We start from the raw sequence: 18,273 nt of genomic DNA, 5'->3' as shown, positions 1-18,273 counted from the left end.
TTATCAGATGTACAAGGACAGATGTATTAGCACTTTATTGATAATTTGTACAACTTTACATACATTTGTGTGTATAAATATATATTACTAAAAATAATACTTTTAGGCCTTGGTTATAATATTTAGGCAATCATTCACAGGCCAGCTTGCTATCAAAGGCCGACAAAGTGATGGCAAATGCTTGCAGGGCGCACAATGGGTAGCTGTAATCCATGGAGAATACATCCTCCGCCACACGGCCAAACTGCATCACTATGTAATCCTCTGCAGCAGACATCAGCAGGAGGCACAAAGAAGAGGCGATTAACTGGGGGAAATTTAATGGATTGAAAATAAAGACGTTTGAGTTTATCTTACCATTATCGGGGTGAATTATCTGGAAGTTTTTGACTGAAGCTTGTGTGACACGACCATGAAAGTTGAGGACATATGAGTGTGTCTGCTCATTCCAACTGGGGCATTTGTTGATAAGAGTAATGAGCTGGTCCGTGTTGTGGTTGGCATGACGAGTGAGCAGCGTTTCCAGTTCCTGCAAAAACATAGCTACTATAAATGAAAGGAATTTGAATATTTATGGTACTAAAAATCAATCCATATTATATTTACTATTTTTAAAACCTATACCACAGTTTAAAATTACCTAGTCAATTTTATCCTACTGTTTTTTTTAGCATATTGTTTATCATTACATCACTTTTGGCCACTTGATGTTACCCAATAAGTCAATCTTTCTGTTATTTCAGGTCTTCCAAGATGTCTGTTAAACAAATGAAAAATCCATTCATTGCCTTAATTAATTTTAAAGCTGGGGGTAGTCAAATATTTAAGTAAACCCAGATGTAGATTTGATTTTTAGGCTGAGCATGGCAGGCATGTACACTTGGAGTATGATATTTTGACAGCAGACTTACATTCTTTGGTGCAATGGATACTCTTTCATCATCAATCATTCCTGGGATGATCACAGTCATTTTCCTGGGACCCTTAAACCCCAGCACATTTGTCTCCTAGAAAAATACAAAAACAATTTAATTAGCTGTTATAGTTTGTTTATTTAATTGAATAAGTAACTGTTTAGACTCACATAACAAATTGCTGCCAGCTCTTGTCGCACTGATTCACTCTCTTTTATAAAGGGCTTTTTCTCTGGGTTTTCCCCACCATCATATACTGTGAATTTGGTACCTAGAACATTGGACCTTAAGAAAGCAAAGTTGAGTATGCAATACATGGACAGTAAAATTCTACTCAGTAATACTTGTGATTTATATACCTTAATTTTCCTATGTAGCTATTTGTATTCCTGGACAGATTTGTCGGGTCGGTTGAGATCAAATAATTAGCAGTTTTGCACTTTTTCCGCTTTCTTCCTGCCATTAGAAACACCTGTGCCGGGACAATAAAATATTCATAATTATGTGTTTCGAATGTCACTAAATGTATGCTTGGATTGCGAGTACTACACACCCTTTTTCCATCATCTTTCTCCAAATGCAGGTAGTAAGTAGGAAACATCCCCTTCTCCATACCTCTCCGGTCCCTGGTCACTCGACACTGTATTGTCACCTCTTTTGGGGCCGGGCGCAACGCAAACTTCTCCAGATCCTCTACTGACATGGGAGAAGTTGTCTGAAAGATAAATATTTTAATTAAGATTGTTTTAGAGTTATTTTTCTCTATACATTCAAAGTGAAACGTATGCCTTACTCTGTCATTGTCACTTTCTGAATTTCTCCTGTAGTTGCAGTTCAGTGACGCTAGACTCTTTTCTTTTCTGTTTGATTTCTTTTCTTTTTTCTCTTTTTCTGAATTATCTTCATCTTTGCTGTCATCACTTATTTGGCACCTTGCTATAGGACAAGATTAAGTATTCTATTATTTTACTATTTCACATGTTTACACTATTATAAACACATACTTACTAGTGTCAAGCTTATTAGCTCTCTTCTCCGACTGCGGGGAAAGCCACTGCTGTTCGCTCTCTTCCGCATTATCACTTTCATCGCATGTTTTAATGTTTTTTGGACTTGCAATTTCATGAACTGTGCCTGCTTCTTGTTCTGAATCCTCTTTTGTATTTCTCTCTACAGCCAAGGAGACAATTTGGACAAGTTATGATTAAGATGAATATTGTCACTGAATTTCTTTCAGGAGTGTGTGTATGTACTTTTACGTGTTTCTTCACTGTCATCTGAGTCTTTGCAGTCTTTAGATTTGATCTTCTTTTTTGTTTTCTTTGGCTTTCTCTCTATCTCTTGCTCTTTCTCAATTTCTTCAATTTGTTCTACTTCAACAAATTAAACACAATACTGTGAGAACCAATGTAAAGGTGCACTATGTCACTTTTCTGGTAAAGGGTTTGTCATTTGCTTGTCTCCATGGAGATGTTATTGCTTTGTCTTTGGATGTTCCACAGAATGGCATTTATTCAGTTACAGGGCGTTGTATTGCTAAAAAACATACCTTGAAAAACTGGCTTGTCGCTCCGCAGATCTAACCTGTAGCCTTGTCTTTGTGGCAACATATATTGGAGATAGATAAGTTAAAGACCGTACTATGAAATATTCTAGGCAAAACATTAACATTTCTAAAGAGACAAGCAGGTGGTGAAACCAACACCAGAAAAGTTAGATATTTCACCTTTAAATAGACATTTGCACATACTATAATTGACAATAGCATACTTTTGTCCTTTTCTTTTTTCTTTTTGGATTTCTTGCTCTCCACTGGGATATCCTGTTCAACTTTACACTTTGATTCCATTTCTTGCTCAATGTCTACGTCCACTGTTTTGAATGTCTCCGGTTTCTCCAAAGATATCTCTTCAGTAACATCACATTCACCCAGTGTGATCTCATCCACTGGGTTGTCATGGGCATGTTCAACTTGGTCTAAAAAGAACAAAGCAAAAAGCATAAGAAATAAGAATACATGATTTGTTAAACTTATTGTCTTCACTCACCAGTCAAGGAAGCGTTACTGAGGGAGTGGTTAAATAACAGAGGCGTCTCGTCTGATTTGGTTTTCTGTTTTCTCTTTTGCTTTGAGTCCAGATTTGAAACTACCATCTGATTGTCAGCCCTCTTCCTTTGCTGTCTTTTCATCAGAATGGCTCTCTGGAACAAATCATTTTACATAATCATGCTTCATTTAATAAAACATATTGGTCTAGTTATGCACACTTTTGCTATTGTTGAGTTTTTGTTAAACCATAAAGCTTGTTTTCCATTGTTTCAGTGATGCAAGCCAAATAGCAGCAGGTGGTTTAGACAGCAAGGTAGCTTTGCAAATAGCTTATTGGTTCTACTGTTTGGCATTACACAAAGTAGTTGTTAAATCCCAGCCGCTGCTTATGCTATATTAAATCATATTAGCTTAGCTTTTTCTCATTTACACCAATTATATCAACAGTTTGTCATCCACCAATCTACATTTTGTAAATTTGATCTCAATTACCTGATTTTCCAGCTTTTGTTGTCGAATATCTGTATCCTCCATGATGCTTCAGAGGCGCTGTCAAATATCTCACTTCAAAGCTTACAAAGACTGAAGAAAAGATAAGAGGAATATCAAACTTGTGTTTCTAATTAAGTAAACCCTTTGATGGCACCTTGTCCATTCGAGAGACTGTCCGTCGGCTGAAGCAGAAGGCAAAGTGGATTAGAAGGAGATAATGTTCTTACATTGACCACACTACGAAGTGTGGACAGGGAGAGGACAAGGAATAGACGGAGGAGGGGGGACGAGGGAGGCCGAGCCGACCAGGAGAGCCATCGGCCAGAGCGAGGTGTCATCAGGTCACAGTCCCATCAGCGCTGTGGAGAGTTACTGTAACACGTCATAATCATAATGTGATTAAAAAGACATTTGCTCCGCTCATAAAAAAAAAATGGAAACCGCGCATCTTACCCCATCTACATTTCATGTTTTTTTCCCAGAAGGCTTCAGAAGCGCTAGCAACGCACACGCGGCTTCAAGCGGGAAACTCACCGGTTTATCCCGTTGCCATGGATACCGCAGCAGTGATGAGCTTCATAATAAAATTAAATAGGCCTACATTAAATATACTTAATTTTTTTATAGAAATATACGTGAATGTTTCGTGTGAAATTACATGTTTAAATGGGAAATGTAGAGTTCGATTTTTAACAATCTGTCGACTTTAATGACCATCATACACATCTGAAATGTCAGGACCATTATTATGGAAGTAAAAAAAAACGGAAATGCAGGCACCGTTGCTAAGTAACCGTGAAACTGACAAACACAAAGTGGTCCAGGATGATTTTCCAGCTTTCCTTCATCTTGTTTTCTTTAAGTTTGTATTTGTGAAGTATAAGCTGGTTGGTGTTTCTCTAACATTATCTGGTTTGGACGACAGTGACAAAGACAATGGAAATAAAAATTCTGGTGGGATTTTTATTTTATTACAAGCTAAAAAAAAAAGTGTATGTCTCTGCAATACATTCTCTGTAAAACCTGAATCATATCTGATCTTCTAGAGACCACAAGAGCCAAAAGCCAAAGTCATGCTATGGTAAGACTTGCACTATACCACTGTTTTTATTTAAATTATTTATCTGTACATTTTTTTGTGTATTTGTACGTTCTAGGGCAGACATAAGCTACCATGACATGGAGAGGCTGAATAAAATACAATCTATTCCAGAATTACAAACGTATGTTAAAAAAACAAACAAACAAACAAACAAAAAAACAACAACTTCTAAACTCTTGTAAATGTTAGTTCTATTTTCAGCCATGTACACAATATTTGATACATCTTTTGCTTGACAGTGCTTTGAGTGAACTACTCGACATAGATCTCCCGGATCCAAAGCGAGGAATTCTGCTGGACCTTTATGTCCAAACGATATTTTATTGCAGAGAAAAGCATTTTAAACCTGCACAAGCGTCCACCCTTATATCCATTGTTAAATCTATTCACAAGGTTAACGTTGGTAGGTAACTCCAATAATAGATGAGTTGACAAGAAATATAGGTGTTTGATATTTTGTCCTTTGCTTTCTCCTCCAGGAACCATCATTAATAACATAGCATATTGTCATACATATTGCAAAGAGCTCTTGCTTTGTCATTCAGTTCGGGTTGGTAAATCAAGTCAGATATTGATCTAAGCTTTGAAATTGTCCATTATTAAGTTATTATTGTAACTCTATGACAGCAACCACCATTTAGCATCAACCTTTATAACTCAGAGGAGGTGACTTCTATCTATAAATACATCCATAACAGTTATATGAGACACTACAGACTCTATAAGTCTGTTTTTACTCCACAGGTATGAAAATGAAACATGAGCATGTTTATTGTATGTCTGGTTTATATGCCATGAGGAGCACACACAAACTTTATCTTCTTTGTATTAAAGGTAAAACTTGATTTGTCTCTGATATATACAGACAGCACTGATCAGAATGTTGGTGCCATTTCAGGTAATTATGTCACTATACATAAACTTTTACACTTTTATTTCATTTAAACTTATATTTGTATGCATACAATGATAAAACAGAAGATGTGTGCCTTTCCCCAACAAAATCAGAGGACAGCTAAGGACAGCGCATATTCTGCAGTAATTACAGGATATTTAAAATAAATGTTTTTGTTTGGTTTAGTTTAATGATGTCACATTCTTTTTCAGCTTCAACCTACAACCCAAGGACCAAGCAACACAACACTACAAAATGTAGAGGGGAAAGAATGTTCTTTGAGTTTGCTTCCCAATAAAACACATTGAAAAATCACCTGAAATGTTTGTTTTATTGTCATCACAAGGAATTGATCAATATTTCCTCATAAGTAGATGGTTTAGTTACACATTCTTCAAATATTAATGAAAAAGATGCCAGTGCTTCAGAGCTTTTTAAACAGTAAAACCATTCACAGTTTGTGTAAGTAGGTCTTTTAATAGCAACATGCCTTAGAATGTAATAGTTTCACTACATCAAGTAATATCATACTAAATAATTATACTGGTTAATACAGCATCCCTATATCACAACACACACAGTACCTGGATGGGTTTTCACTGAGAATGAACACAATAAACAGTTATTGTTTTTTTTTGTAGTAATTGTGCAATGTAGTTAATGGTAATGTGCCAGTGCAAACATGTGGACCTAACATACACACTAAAATCTAAAGAGAAAAAGCATTTTACTTTACAGTGTGCGTGCCAGAGATAAAATTGCAGAACCAAGGCTTAAATTAAGGCAAACAAATAAACAGGTCTTTCTTAAAACAGTCTAAAAATATAACTTGATAAAAGACAGACACAAACATGGCAGAAATGCATGTGGTCAAATAAAAAATACAAGGAATGAGGATATTTAGGTGTCAAAGTCCTCTAGGCCCAAAAGGACAATTTTAGCTGTGTTCTGGAAGAGAGCTGCACGATTCTGCTGCTCACCTTTCTTCACCCAGTGCCCATAAATCCGGAAAGCACAGCCATCAATGAGCTTACGAACCCCCCGGATGGAATAAGGGTCTCTTGCCAAAACATCCCGGGTTAGTGGGCGGACCCTGCGGTATCGACTGTACATTCGAATGCAGGCCAACACAGAGACAATCAACACCTAATGATAAAAGAAAAAATAGACTTATACTATATAAACCCAATTCTACAAAGTGAACATACAGAGTCATCATTTAAAAAAACAGAACAAAAATGATATAAAATGCATCATATTTTGTATAGAACATCAACATATTGCTTCTTGGCAAATTAGGCAGGAGACACAAGACATTTGTGATTTTGCTCACCCTAAAAGACTTCCTTGGGCTAAAAGTTCGCAACTCTTCTTTCTGGTAAAGTCGGAAGAAGGAATGTGTCAAAGCTTGCTCAGCTGTCAGACGGATAGCAGGGTCCACCACAAGCAACCTGGAAATCTGATTCAAACACAGTTATAAGTAATGTTATAAAGAAGGCAAACATATTTACTTGTACTACACACATGTAAATACAAAAAAAAAAAAGTTTAAATTACAATAACCTTACCAAGTCTTTCACAGTGTCAGAGCGGTCATCCCACTCCGGAGAGCTGAACTGATAGCGCCCTTCCATGATCATTCTCAGCATCAGCATCTGTTTACGATGCCAGAAAGGAGGAGACCCAGCCAAGAGGGTGAAGAGGATCACTCCACAAGCCCAACTGAGTCACAGGAAAAACTCAGGATCTCTGTCTGAGCAATGTTTTTTTTTGTAATGTTTGTATACAGCTCATAAGACTTACAGATCAACCTCTTTGCCATAGCCTGGATGCATTTCCTCCATTGAGCATCTCAAGATTTCAGGTGCCAAATAGCCAGGTGTCCCACAAAGCTCTGATAAAAAGAAAGAAAAAAAATCGTCCATGAACAATCTGTGAGTGGAGGTACAATATGAAACGTTATAGTAGTACCTCTAAGTTTTTCTCCTGGTTGTAGCTGCACTGAGAAACCAAAGTCAGACAGTTTAATGTGTCCCTGATCATCAAGAAGAATGTTCTCAGGTTTGAGGTCTCGATGGACAATGTTGAGGGAGTGAAGGTACTGCACAGCCTCCAGCAGAGCTCGCATAATACTCCTTACAAATATGAAAAAATAAATAATACTTTCAGTTAAAAAAAACATTGCAATGGATTATTCCAATCACAAAAACTCCAATGTCAAAATTCATGTTTATGTTCGTCTCACCTGGTTTCTTTTTCACTCAGAGTAACTTTTTCAGTGAGGTAGTCAAATAGCTCCCCTCGTCGCATACTGAAAATGTATTGTAAATCAAGATTATCTTTTACATGGAGGTGTCTGGTTGATTTTTAATACTTACAGGTCAAATACCAAAAATATGAAAGTTGCCGACTCATAGGAATCCACAAGTGTAACTGAAGGTAAACAGATCATTTTACATTTAAATAAAATGCACAATACAACAAATATGTAAACTTCTGTACACACTTATTGAGGGGTGTCCTTTCACCATGTTGAGCAGTTGAATCTCCTTCAGTGTGGACACTTTCACCTCCTCCAACTGCTGGGCAGTCATTTTTTCTGCTGTTATTTCAATAATCTTAACTGCCAACTCCTGCCCAGTGTGCCTGTGCACACATCTGCGCACAACGCTGCTAACCCCCCTAAAAGACAATGAATTAAGTAGATATGGCACAGCTGACAGTTCAGATCTACAGATTAGAATTTACGTTTAGACTCACCTCCCAATGACCTCTTTGGGGTCATATTTCTGGTAAAAGTCTTTAGCCCCCACCCAGTCTGGTAATTCATCCCCAACAACTATATCTTTGGTCATAATGATAGCATATAAATCTGTAACAACACAAGAGGGACACAACACCAAACATTGTTAGACTGGTGGCTTTTACTAAAATGTGCTGTGGACTTCTAAATTCATAAGATTTATCATGTATTGCTTCTTTCTGTATAGTGGACATAATAGAGGTAAAAATAAAATCTGCTATATTTCACTGAATCCTACAAAAGGCTATACATTAAGTAGCAGCAACTTGCAACACTACAGGAACTGGTAAGCTGCAGTACGTGTTATTGTCGCAGACATCTTGGGGATGGTTTAAACGCAAATTACAAAAGATATATCTATGTTTCACCAGATTCACACGGTATCTGAAATACACTACACATCACTGCATTACTAAAGTCCTATGCCCATCAAAAGACTAAATCCCTCAAGGACGTTGGCTTTAACTACCTTCTACGCTCATGACAAAATCTACTTACAGTGAAATCCCACAGAGGTCTGGACGCATCAGTTAGCAAAAAATAATGTGCACCTATAGGTGCGTTTAGTAGTCATAAAAACAGAAGGGTTTGCAGAGTTTACATTAAAGATCGGACATGGACACTATTTACATTTCTGGCACATTCCTGTAGGAGAGTGTGTCAGTAATGCCCCCTGGTGGCTGGAGTTTAAACTTCATGCAAGTGAAGGAAGGGATATGGTTTCAACCAAATGTTTTTTTGTTTAATAGTTTTTGTTATATTTTATATATTCCAATTTTAATTATATTTTACAGTAAAATATAATTCATAATGCATACATCTTGCCGATGTCCCGGCGGAAAGAGTATTGTGTCACTTCCGCTTCTCTATGTGTACGTTCGTTGTCTGCCGATTGAAGTAAAGGTTTGTACTCTTAAATAGTCTAAATATTCAGCATATCCGCTCCCGCTGAGGTGTTGCATCCGCTCGGTCTAGTGTATTACACAATAGTTACTAAAGCATTAACCAGGAGTCGTTATTTCTGCCCGATTTATAGCTTACACTTGAATCAATCGGCATAACGTTAGCTTTAGCCTATGTCTTAGCACTTTGCTAACGCTCGTAAACCAATAATTACTTTTTAAATATTTGGAGACACTATATGTTGTTGTAATATGTAAATATTATTCAACCTCTAAGATATCAATAATGTATAACATGGTTTATTCATCTAGTAATGCAGCTATGGTCTTTGCATTATAGCAATTTTGTGATTTCTCATGCATGCATGCTAAAATGATTTGACCTATTTCTTTCAGGCAAAGGGAAAATGTCAGGTGCTGGGGGAGGAAAGCGTCCCATGGGCGGGGACAGCCCCCCTGGCCCACCTGAGAAGAAAAGTAAAAAGGAGGAGAAGACCACTACCACTCTGATTGAACCCATTCGCATTGCTGGTGTCTCCTCAACGGTTTGTGTGACCCTGTTTCACACTGTAGTAATTATTACCACTTTTATGCATGAGGTTTCAATACTTATATTCACCATTTACAGGAGGAAATGGACATGAAGGTTATCCAGTTCAAAAACAAAAAGCTCTGTGAGCGTTTGGAGCAGAGACAGGCAATGGAGGATGAGCTGCGAGAAAAAATTGAGAAACTAGAGAAGCGACAGGCCACAGATGACACAACTCTCCTTATTGTCAATCGTTACTGGTCACAGGTACTGCACAGTTTTGTTATGGTCACATTAATTCAATTACACTTTTATTAAAAACATTATTAAATACTATTCTTGGTCTTCAGTTGGAAGAAAACATGCATATTCTACGCAAACGCATTGAACCAGTGCTGTCAGCTCCATCAGCCTCTGCGCCATTCTCAGCTCCACTCCCTGACTCAACTCCAATGGAGGAAGATGGCATCAACATGGTGTCACCAACTTCATCTTCGTCTGTGCCTATGCCTCCATTGCCCGAAGGACAGGTTGTTGCAGAGCAGCCAGAGCCTCCAAGGGATGAACACCAAGAGGAGAGTGTCCTGGAAGCACCGCATCAACCTCCTCCTCCTGAAGGAACAGAAGAGCAAATGGCATCTACCGAGCAGCCACAAGCTACTGGTTTGGACTTGTGTTTTACTTTTTAACCAAGACGCACAGAATTCTAAAATGACCCGGATTTTGTTCTCTGTACAGATCCACTTCCACCTCCACCTCCTCCTCCCTTGAGTGAAAATGCTAAAGTCTTCCTTATAATATTGGAGCACAGCAGCGAGGAGGAGTTGTCACTTCATCTTCAGGACCGTATGAAGTTTAGCAAAGATGTTGTTGGAAGCTTGGTGTCTGTCTTTGACAGACTACACAGTGGTATTGATGACATGTGCAAGAAGCTTCGGGCCGAAGGTAATTCTAAAAGCATTTCTTATTAAGTAAGCATGACAAATTAAGTAATTCAGAATTATTACAATAATCTGATAGTAACCAAACTATTACTTATTACTAATAATAATGCTTTATAATATTAATAGTTATTATATTTTTTATAAGAATGATATAATTAATATCTGTGGGTATGTGCAAGATTGATGATACAATGTTATATTTCATACCACCGCAGTATGCCAAGAGGATAACCAGACTGAAATTATAAATACAAATCAGAAGCTACATGAGGAATACAGTCGTCTGAGGGACATTGCTACTCAGTTGCAAGGCCGACATCACAAAATGTCAATGGAGGTATGGTCCTCTAAGTCAGCCTTTTTGTTGTTGCAAAGTGTTGATTGTAAAATCATGTACAGACAAAAACTACGTCTTACATTTTATTTGCATATGTCATTTGGTCCTGGCTAGAAATTAAGGGTATTTTCACTTGTTTTCCAGTATAATGAGTTAGTAGATAAAGTGACTAGTGCAGAGACCAAAGTGACTGAGATGCAGACCACAGTAGAAGACTTACAGTGGATACAGAGAGCTGCGCAATAGGGACAAAAAGCTCAACAAGCATCTTGCAGAGGCAATGGAGCAGGTATGTGGAATTTATTTTATTTTATTGCTAAAATGTACGTTTTTGTTTTTTTTTAATGTTGTTTTTTTTTTAACATGTTCTGTTTTTGCAGCTTAAGTCTGGATACAGTAGCACTGGCAGCTCTGGTGGGTTGCCTGGGGGCCAGATCACTCTAAACATTCAGAAGGTAATAGTCCTTAAATAATAAATGTTTCACATGTTGTTATTATTATGCATATATATTTTTTCCTTTGTAATATTATATGTTCAAACTCAATACGCAGCATCTCATATTCTTTGCGCATCTGGGCCAAGGTGTCCTCTAGCTTGTCTTTGGAATTTCCCCACTGTGGGACTAATAAAGGCATATCTTATGTCTTATCTTAGAGTGTACACTTGAAAATGTGCTTAATTTGTTTTCATTTTTAAATCCTTTAGTTTGAAAGTCTCAATGCAGAGCTAGAGCACTACCAGGAATTGGCAAATAGCCGAATGGCAGAGTTGGAGAAGCTTCAGGTGGAGCTTCAAGAAGCAGTTCGGGAAAGTGAAAAACTCAAGGTAATTTTTTTTCATGGGCAACTGATTCAATATTTCTGAGGAAAAATAATTACCTTCACCATTCTCACTCATTCTGTTTTGTAGATGGACTTGCGCAATATTCCAGAGGAGGTTGTGAAGGAGACCACAGAATACAAATGTCTCCAGTCTCAGTTTTCGCTGTTATACAATGAATCTCTTGGTGTGAAAACTCAGCTGGACGAGGCACGGGCCCTTCTGCTCACAGCAAAGAATGCTCACCTTCGTCAGATAGAGCACATGGAGGTAGGACTCTGCCTTTTACTGGTAACCTTCCAATTACAACATGCTTCAGTTACCTTCACTGGATGTCTCTAACAACATTCCTCTTGTTAGAGTGATGAGCTGTCTCTTCAGAAGAAGTTACGGACTGAGGTTATTCAGCTAGAGGACACCTTGGCCCAGGTGCGCAAAGAATATGAGATGCTGCGTATTGAGTTTGAACAGAATTTAGCAGCAAATGAACAAGCAGGTATATTTTACCTTGTAAACAATTATAGTGGAGCACTGATATGAATTTTTAAGTGAATGCTCATATCTTTGTATTTTCACCAGGACCAATCAACAGAGAAATGCGACATTTAATTAGCAGTCTGCAAAACCACAACATGCAATTGAAAGGTGACGTACAGCGCTTCAAAAGGAAACTGAAAGAAACACAAATGGAGATTAATAAGGTGCATATGTCATCACACATCATTTAAACCACATTATTATGCTTGACCTGGAGCTTATTAGAGGTTTTCTGTTGTTACCTTGCATTCATGCTTTTTTCTTGACAGTTGCGCTGCCAGAGTGGAGACACAGGGGTCCTCATCCTCGAGGAAAGCACATCTGACAGCATTGATGTCAAGAAGGAGGAAGAAGAAGACCAGGAGGAAGAGGAAGAACGAAGGAAGGAGCTGGAGCGGCAACAGGCTCGAGATAGGGAGAGAGCGAGAGAGGTTGAGCGAGAACGCGAACGAGAGAGGGAGAGAGAGAGGCAGCGCAGTGATGAACTCAAGAGGAACTCTGACACTCTGAAGATGCTCCGAGTGGATCTCAAGTATGTCACTTATCTGTAGTTTGCAATATTGAAAGTGCTGCAGGTCCATATATTATCTTAAATGGAACCTTAGAAACAACTCGGAACTTATTCATCTTACCCGAGTCAGACTTTTAAGGTTCAAATTAATCTACTAATCAAACTACAGTGAGGTGAAATGCTCACTGTGATTAAAAAAATCCCTTTATGTGGTCCTATTGATGTGAAAATGTATTTCAAAGGTTGATGAGCCTGGCTATGTTTAAAAGGTACCCTCTCTATGTAAAGTGGTTAGGGCAAGTTTTGATGCACAAAATGGATAGAGTGAGGCTGATGGCTCAGTAATGACATTTGCTAAAGCTTAAATTGCACAATACTTCATATCTATTCCTGTTGGATATTTTTCCAAAACAGTCCTCCCAAAATACAAGCATGCAACTCAAAAATATATGTGAACTATCCACTGAATTAATTGAAGTTGCTTATTTTCTATTATATAATGTTTATTCTGTCATTAGTGGGACATTTGGGCCTGTAATCAAATGAGCACTCCAGTCTCTGAATGGAGCTACTTTATGTAGATGACAAAAAAGCCAAGATTATTTAAATAAGTCTGATTTAGTAATAAAAAAAAAGTTGTTTTATGAAACAACCTCCTATTGTGGACTTCTCTTGACATGACCTTGAATTGTTCTATATTTGTCAGAAAAGCCCAAGAGTCCCAGAAAGAGATGAAGCTCTTATTGGACATGTACAAATCTGCCCCAAAGGAGCAGAGAGACAAAGTGCAGCTGATGGCAGCTGAACGCAAGTCCAAAGCAGAGGTTTGTCTTTAAGTTTTCTTCTTCAGTAAATTGTTGCCTTTTGCAAATGTTTCTAATGTTTGTTTTTTAACTTAGGTGGAGGAGTTAAGGATGCGGGTGCGAGAGCTTGAAGAAAGGGAGAGAAAGGAGAGTAAAAAGTTAGCTGACGAAGATGCACTGAGGAAGATCAGAGTGGCTGAAGAGATGATTGAGCATCTGCAAAAGAAACTGGCTGCTACTAAACAGGTAGATTTGGTCTAATTTTTTCCATATTACTTTTTCAGTCTGTTAAGCAATGAGCAAGTATATAACAATTTTGGAAACTTGGAAGATTGTTGAGTGTACTCTTTTACCTGTGACCACTTTGCACAATTCTGCTCCTAAAATCTGGAGGTCAAATATTGTTAGTTTATAGAACCAATAAACCCAAGTATTTTCCTTCTTCTGCTACATACATCTGATATGTCTTTGAAGCTTTACACTTAAAGTGATTTGTACTTTAACTCCAGTGATCCCTAGTTAATTATCTCAGCTATTACTGTGCAAAATAAGTGGTTTCTCATTAGTCTCTCTCCCATTAGTGCTGATGGTGTCATAATACTAAGTACTAAATTTGAACAGAATATAGTGTTTGAATTGCTGTTTCTATGCATTGATGAACTCAGTAGAGACACATGTCAATACCAGATAAGCTGCAGATGCTTGGCTTAGGCACCCGAGCAGAACAGCATATTAACAGAGGGTAAAGCCCAGAGCAGAGTCTGTTTTACCTGTTACAAGTTAATGTGCTTCAAGTAAATTTGTATTGGCATCAGATGTGGCTGATTAGTTTGGCTTCTATTTACATCTGTGATTGATTTAACTCACCAGAACTAACTAATAAAAAGCTACTTCTTGTGAGTTCATACCACTTACATTTATAGGACCTGGTTGGCCTATACAAAGAAAATGAAGGCAACAAAAAATGGTCCAACTGTGAATGATGGAATAAGTAAAGGTTGAGATAAAACCATTAAAAACTACTCTGCTACTATTACAGCACCACTAAATGAATATTATTATTCAAAATACTACAATTCAAGGTGTGTTTTTGAAACTCGTACTCAAGTCAAAATGTAAATATATTAACAAGTCTAGTTGCTTGTGTTTAAAAAGTGATAATTTAAAAATTTAGCAAAACTTAAAAGTCATTACTAATGGGTTTCCTGTGTATTACTTTTGTTTCAAGGAGGAAGAGAATCTTTTGAGTGAGATGGATGTCACAGGCCAGGCCTTCGAGGACATGCAGGAGCAGAACAGCCGGCTCCTGCAGCAGCTCCGGGAAAAGGACGATGCAAACTTCAAACTAATGAGTGAGCGAATCAAATCAAACCAAATCTATAAGTTACTTAAGGAGGAGAAGGAGGAGCTGGCCGACCAAGTCCTCACTTTCAAAACCCAGGTATTGAACTCATAAACTGTGTTGGGAGAATGCTAGGAATAAACCTGTTATAAAAGTATATTTTGTGTTTTCCTTAGGTGGACGCACAGCTGCTTGTGGTGCAGAAGCTTGAAGAGAAAGAGGGCGTTCTTCAGAGCACACTGGCTGCTCTGGAGAAGGAGCTGGCCGTGCGAACACAGGCACTGGAACTCAACAAGAGGAAGGTGAGACATTCTCAGCTGAACTTGTCACCTGACTGGAGTGCCAGATGGCTTTCTGTTTTACAGCAAGTGCCAAATGCCACACCTCCCCACATTATCATTTTAGTTTGGTGTGTTCAGATGCCTGTGGGACATTATTGCATACAACTCTAACCCCGATTTGTTCTTGGTTCAAAGCGACATTGCATAAAACCTCTCTTAAATGTTTTTCAAATGGTGTAAAGTCTATTGGTCTATTTGAGTAGTTCTTCTGGCTTCCTTGGTGAACACTATAGAGCGGTGGAATAGATTTATGAAAGACATAATCTTAATTTACTTTTGTAGTTTCAATATAACAATACTCTTATGTGCTTACAACGTGCTAACAATAAAATTAAAATGGAAACACATGAGAGGGGCTACTTAGTTTAAGTGAAACCAGTAATTGCCTGGAAGCCAGTACGAGCATCTTAAGATGAATTGTTTGCTGTGGAAACCTGCTGTCATAGAAGTTTACGTTAACAGCACAGTAAATACATTCAACCTGAAAACCATTAACGTTGGACCACAAAGTAAAACTGTCCAATCTCGTTATGTGCTGATAAAAGGTTTCATGGTAATAGTGGCGTCTTGTAGCACCTCTGCATTTCTGTGCTGCACTAGTTTTAATTGAGTGTGTCCGGTTTCCTCCACTCTGCTGCAGGCTGTAGAGGCTGCTCAGCTGGCAGAAGACCTGAAGGTGCAGCTGGAGCACACTCAAGCCAAGCTCAAAGAGATCCAGGTGTCTGTGGCAGAGAACCGCACAGCTCGTGAGAGGGAGAGCAGCAACCTCAAGCGTGCACAGGTATGTTGCATCTCTATCAAGGATACATGGCTGCAGCGGAGGCTCTAACCTGAATGGGCTCTGTGCTGTTCAATAGGAGGATCTGTCCAGGCTGAGGCGGAAGCTGGAGAAACAGAAGAAGGTGGAGGTGTACTCTGATGCGGATGAGATTTTACAAGAGGAGATTAACCAGTATAAGGTAGGATTCAATAATTGGCCAAATACTTCAAAGAATGACTTTTTTTTTAATTATAAAACTGTAAGAACTAGTAAAATTACAGCATGTCCTCCCAAGATTAGACTTTAGTTGTTTTCACTTGTATGAATTTAAATTAATAATAATAAGGTATTGGATTTATACAGCACCTTTTAGAGACACCCAAAGCCCTTTACAGTGCTTTATTCATTCACTCCACACTCGGTGGTGCTCAGGACTATTGTAGCCACAGCTTCCCTGGGGTAGAGTAACTGAAGCAAGGCTGCCAATCTGCACCAACGGCTCTTCCGACCAGGACCAACACTCATGCACAGGACCAACACTCATGCACACGACCACTTTCATACTCGGCAAGGGAAGGGAACGATAATAAACCCTGCTCCAAATGGGAATCGATCCTTTGACCTTTGGGTTGGGGGACCACTGCTAACCAATGAGCCACTATTGTTCTGTACAGTTGTCCCTCACTATAACGCGGTTCACCTTTCAGCCTCGCTGTTTTGCGGTTTGCGAAATTTGCATACTTTTTACAGTGTATGAACGTGCATTGTGTTCTGCGTCCTGATTGGCTAAGGGACCGTAGACCACTGTCAATCAGTCTCCTCCGTGCCGTATCTCCTGTGCAGTACAGAATGCAATCCTATCAGAAAGGTGTGTTTAAGATACTTGACAAAAGGCCCTACACATGTGTACCAAGTCGGACCTGCACCACTGTTTGAGAATTACTGTGCAATGTAGATTTTCACACACCCCCACACACACACATAAACTCTGGTTCTTTCAGCCAGAAAGTGAGCTCAAACCCTTTCACTACTACGCCATTACAACCCGTTTGTGCTTTGGGATGTATATAGTCATACTTTTTACACCCTTTCTACTCGCATTGCCAGTCGCCTGACTTAAATGGTTACAATAAAATAACTTGGAAGCGTTTAGTCATATTTTCTGCATTTGTTTTTGCACCCAGGCCAAGCTGAGATGCCCCTGCTGCAACATGCGAGACAAAGAGACCGTGCTAACAAAATGTTTTCACGTTTTCTGCTACGAATGTCTCAAGATGCGCTACGACACGCGTCAGAGGAAGTGCCCAAAGTGCAACTGTGCCTTCGGAGCCAATGACTTTCACCGCATCTACATCACCTAAAGCAAACGGGGTAAACAAAAGGACTTCAAAAGTGTGGAGAGAACCAAAAGACAGAAACACACAAACTGAAATGTGACAGCTCCTGGATGCCCTGTGTTTCTGCTGAAAGACTTCATGTGCTGCATCATTACCAGTCTATGAATAATATCGTGACCAAACCGATAGTGACACATTGAAGAGTTTTGTGCTGTTAAGAGTGTAGTGAATAAACAGTTGTTTGTAACATATGGATGCATTTCCACACACATTGAGCTGGTCCACACTGATTTCCTTTATCATGTAGTCATAACAAATTAGGCCCATGACAAAGTGTTTTTAATGTATCAAAGTTTGATGTGTTTTATCTGTCCTGATTTGGGCAGGCGAGTTGAACTTTAAATTGTGAATTAAAATAAGACATCCGTTAATAATTCAGACGCAGACGTGTAAAACAAAGCGTGTTTCCAATAAACAAAGCACTACAGGCCCAAGGAGTTTTTGGTTAGCCTATAGCATTTACAAAACCAGTGCGTCAGAGAGTTTGGCGGCCGGTCAGCACATACGGGAGAGCTTGGATCACCTTGGGCACAGTCCTCAGTGTGTGTTCATCCTGTTGCCATGGTTTCTATTGCAGAGTTGGACACAACATCTGCAGCTTATAGTGCCTCATTACTGATGAAATCACTTCAGTGGAAAGTCAGCTCATATGGGTGTCCTTAGTGTACTGTGCTCCAGGTCCCGCTCTCCTAAAGGTTAGCCGTGACAGCGAGTACAAAAACATCTGTCCAACAACATGCTTCAGAGCTAATTGGGCCAATGAAAACCGTCCCCCTCTGCCCCGATGATGTGAA

At 38.8% G+C, this 18,273-nt stretch overlaps 4 protein-coding genes across 4 annotated transcripts; 2 read left to right on the top strand and 2 right to left on the bottom strand.

The window, feature by feature from the left end:
* Nucleotides 1-113: 113 nt before the first annotated feature.
* On the bottom strand, nt 114-3,519 carry si:dkey-220f10.4 (tubby protein homolog). Its single transcript, XM_033984574.2, has 10 exons — nt 3,457-3,519; nt 2,963-3,116; nt 2,685-2,891; nt 1,708-1,850; nt 1,468-1,629; nt 1,274-1,386; nt 1,085-1,199; nt 912-1,007; nt 358-529; nt 114-264 (listed from the first exon to the last, which is right to left on the bottom strand). The coding sequence occupies exons 1-10, from the start codon at nt 3,496-3,498 to the stop codon at nt 131-133; spliced, it is 1,338 nt and encodes a 445-aa protein (XP_033840465.1). The 5' UTR covers nt 3,499-3,519; the 3' UTR covers nt 114-130.
* Nucleotides 3,520-4,392: 873 nt separating this feature from the next.
* On the top strand, nt 4,393-5,577 carry cfap119 (cilia and flagella associated protein 119). The gene is made up of 8 exons (XM_033985172.1): nt 4,393-4,410; nt 4,503-4,537; nt 4,614-4,679; nt 4,798-4,961; nt 5,038-5,108; nt 5,186-5,302; nt 5,393-5,456; nt 5,537-5,577. The coding sequence occupies exons 1-8, from the start codon at nt 4,393-4,395 to the stop codon at nt 5,575-5,577; spliced, it is 576 nt and encodes a 191-aa protein (XP_033841063.1).
* A 193-nt stretch (nt 5,578-5,770) lies between these two features.
* phkg2 (phosphorylase kinase, gamma 2 (testis)) lies at nt 5,771-8,923 on the bottom strand. The gene is made up of 10 exons (XM_033984570.2): nt 8,755-8,923; nt 8,214-8,325; nt 7,960-8,135; nt 7,832-7,886; nt 7,699-7,764; nt 7,425-7,588; nt 7,257-7,347; nt 7,022-7,175; nt 6,787-6,912; nt 5,771-6,599 (listed from the first exon to the last, which is right to left on the bottom strand). The coding sequence occupies exons 2-10, from the start codon at nt 8,306-8,308 to the stop codon at nt 6,354-6,356; spliced, it is 1,173 nt and encodes a 390-aa protein (XP_033840461.1). The 5' UTR covers nt 8,309-8,325; nt 8,755-8,923; the 3' UTR covers nt 5,771-6,353.
* A 178-nt stretch (nt 8,924-9,101) lies between these two features.
* On the top strand, nt 9,102-17,688 carry rnf40 (ring finger protein 40). Its single transcript, XM_055229802.1, is given in 21 exon segments — nt 9,102-9,159; nt 9,555-9,703; nt 9,787-9,954; nt 10,038-10,350; nt 10,426-10,632; nt 10,847-10,968; nt 11,113-11,192; nt 11,194-11,257; nt 11,349-11,423; nt 11,675-11,794; nt 11,879-12,058; nt 12,149-12,284; nt 12,368-12,489; nt 12,595-12,857; nt 13,543-13,660; nt 13,736-13,885; nt 14,868-15,080; nt 15,158-15,283; nt 15,963-16,103; nt 16,180-16,281; nt 17,267-17,688. Coding segments are annotated over 20 exon segments (3,015 nt in total). The 5' UTR covers nt 9,102-9,159; nt 9,555-9,565; the 3' UTR covers nt 17,444-17,688.
* Nucleotides 17,689-18,273: the final 585 nt, after the last annotated feature.

This window comes from Periophthalmus magnuspinnatus, chromosome 19 (assembly GCF_009829125.3).
Source record: "Periophthalmus magnuspinnatus isolate fPerMag1 chromosome 19, fPerMag1.2.pri, whole genome shotgun sequence".
Classification (NCBI taxonomy): domain Eukaryota; kingdom Metazoa; phylum Chordata; class Actinopteri; order Gobiiformes; family Gobiidae; genus Periophthalmus; species Periophthalmus magnuspinnatus.
This window is presented reverse-complemented; position numbering and strand designations above follow the sequence as displayed.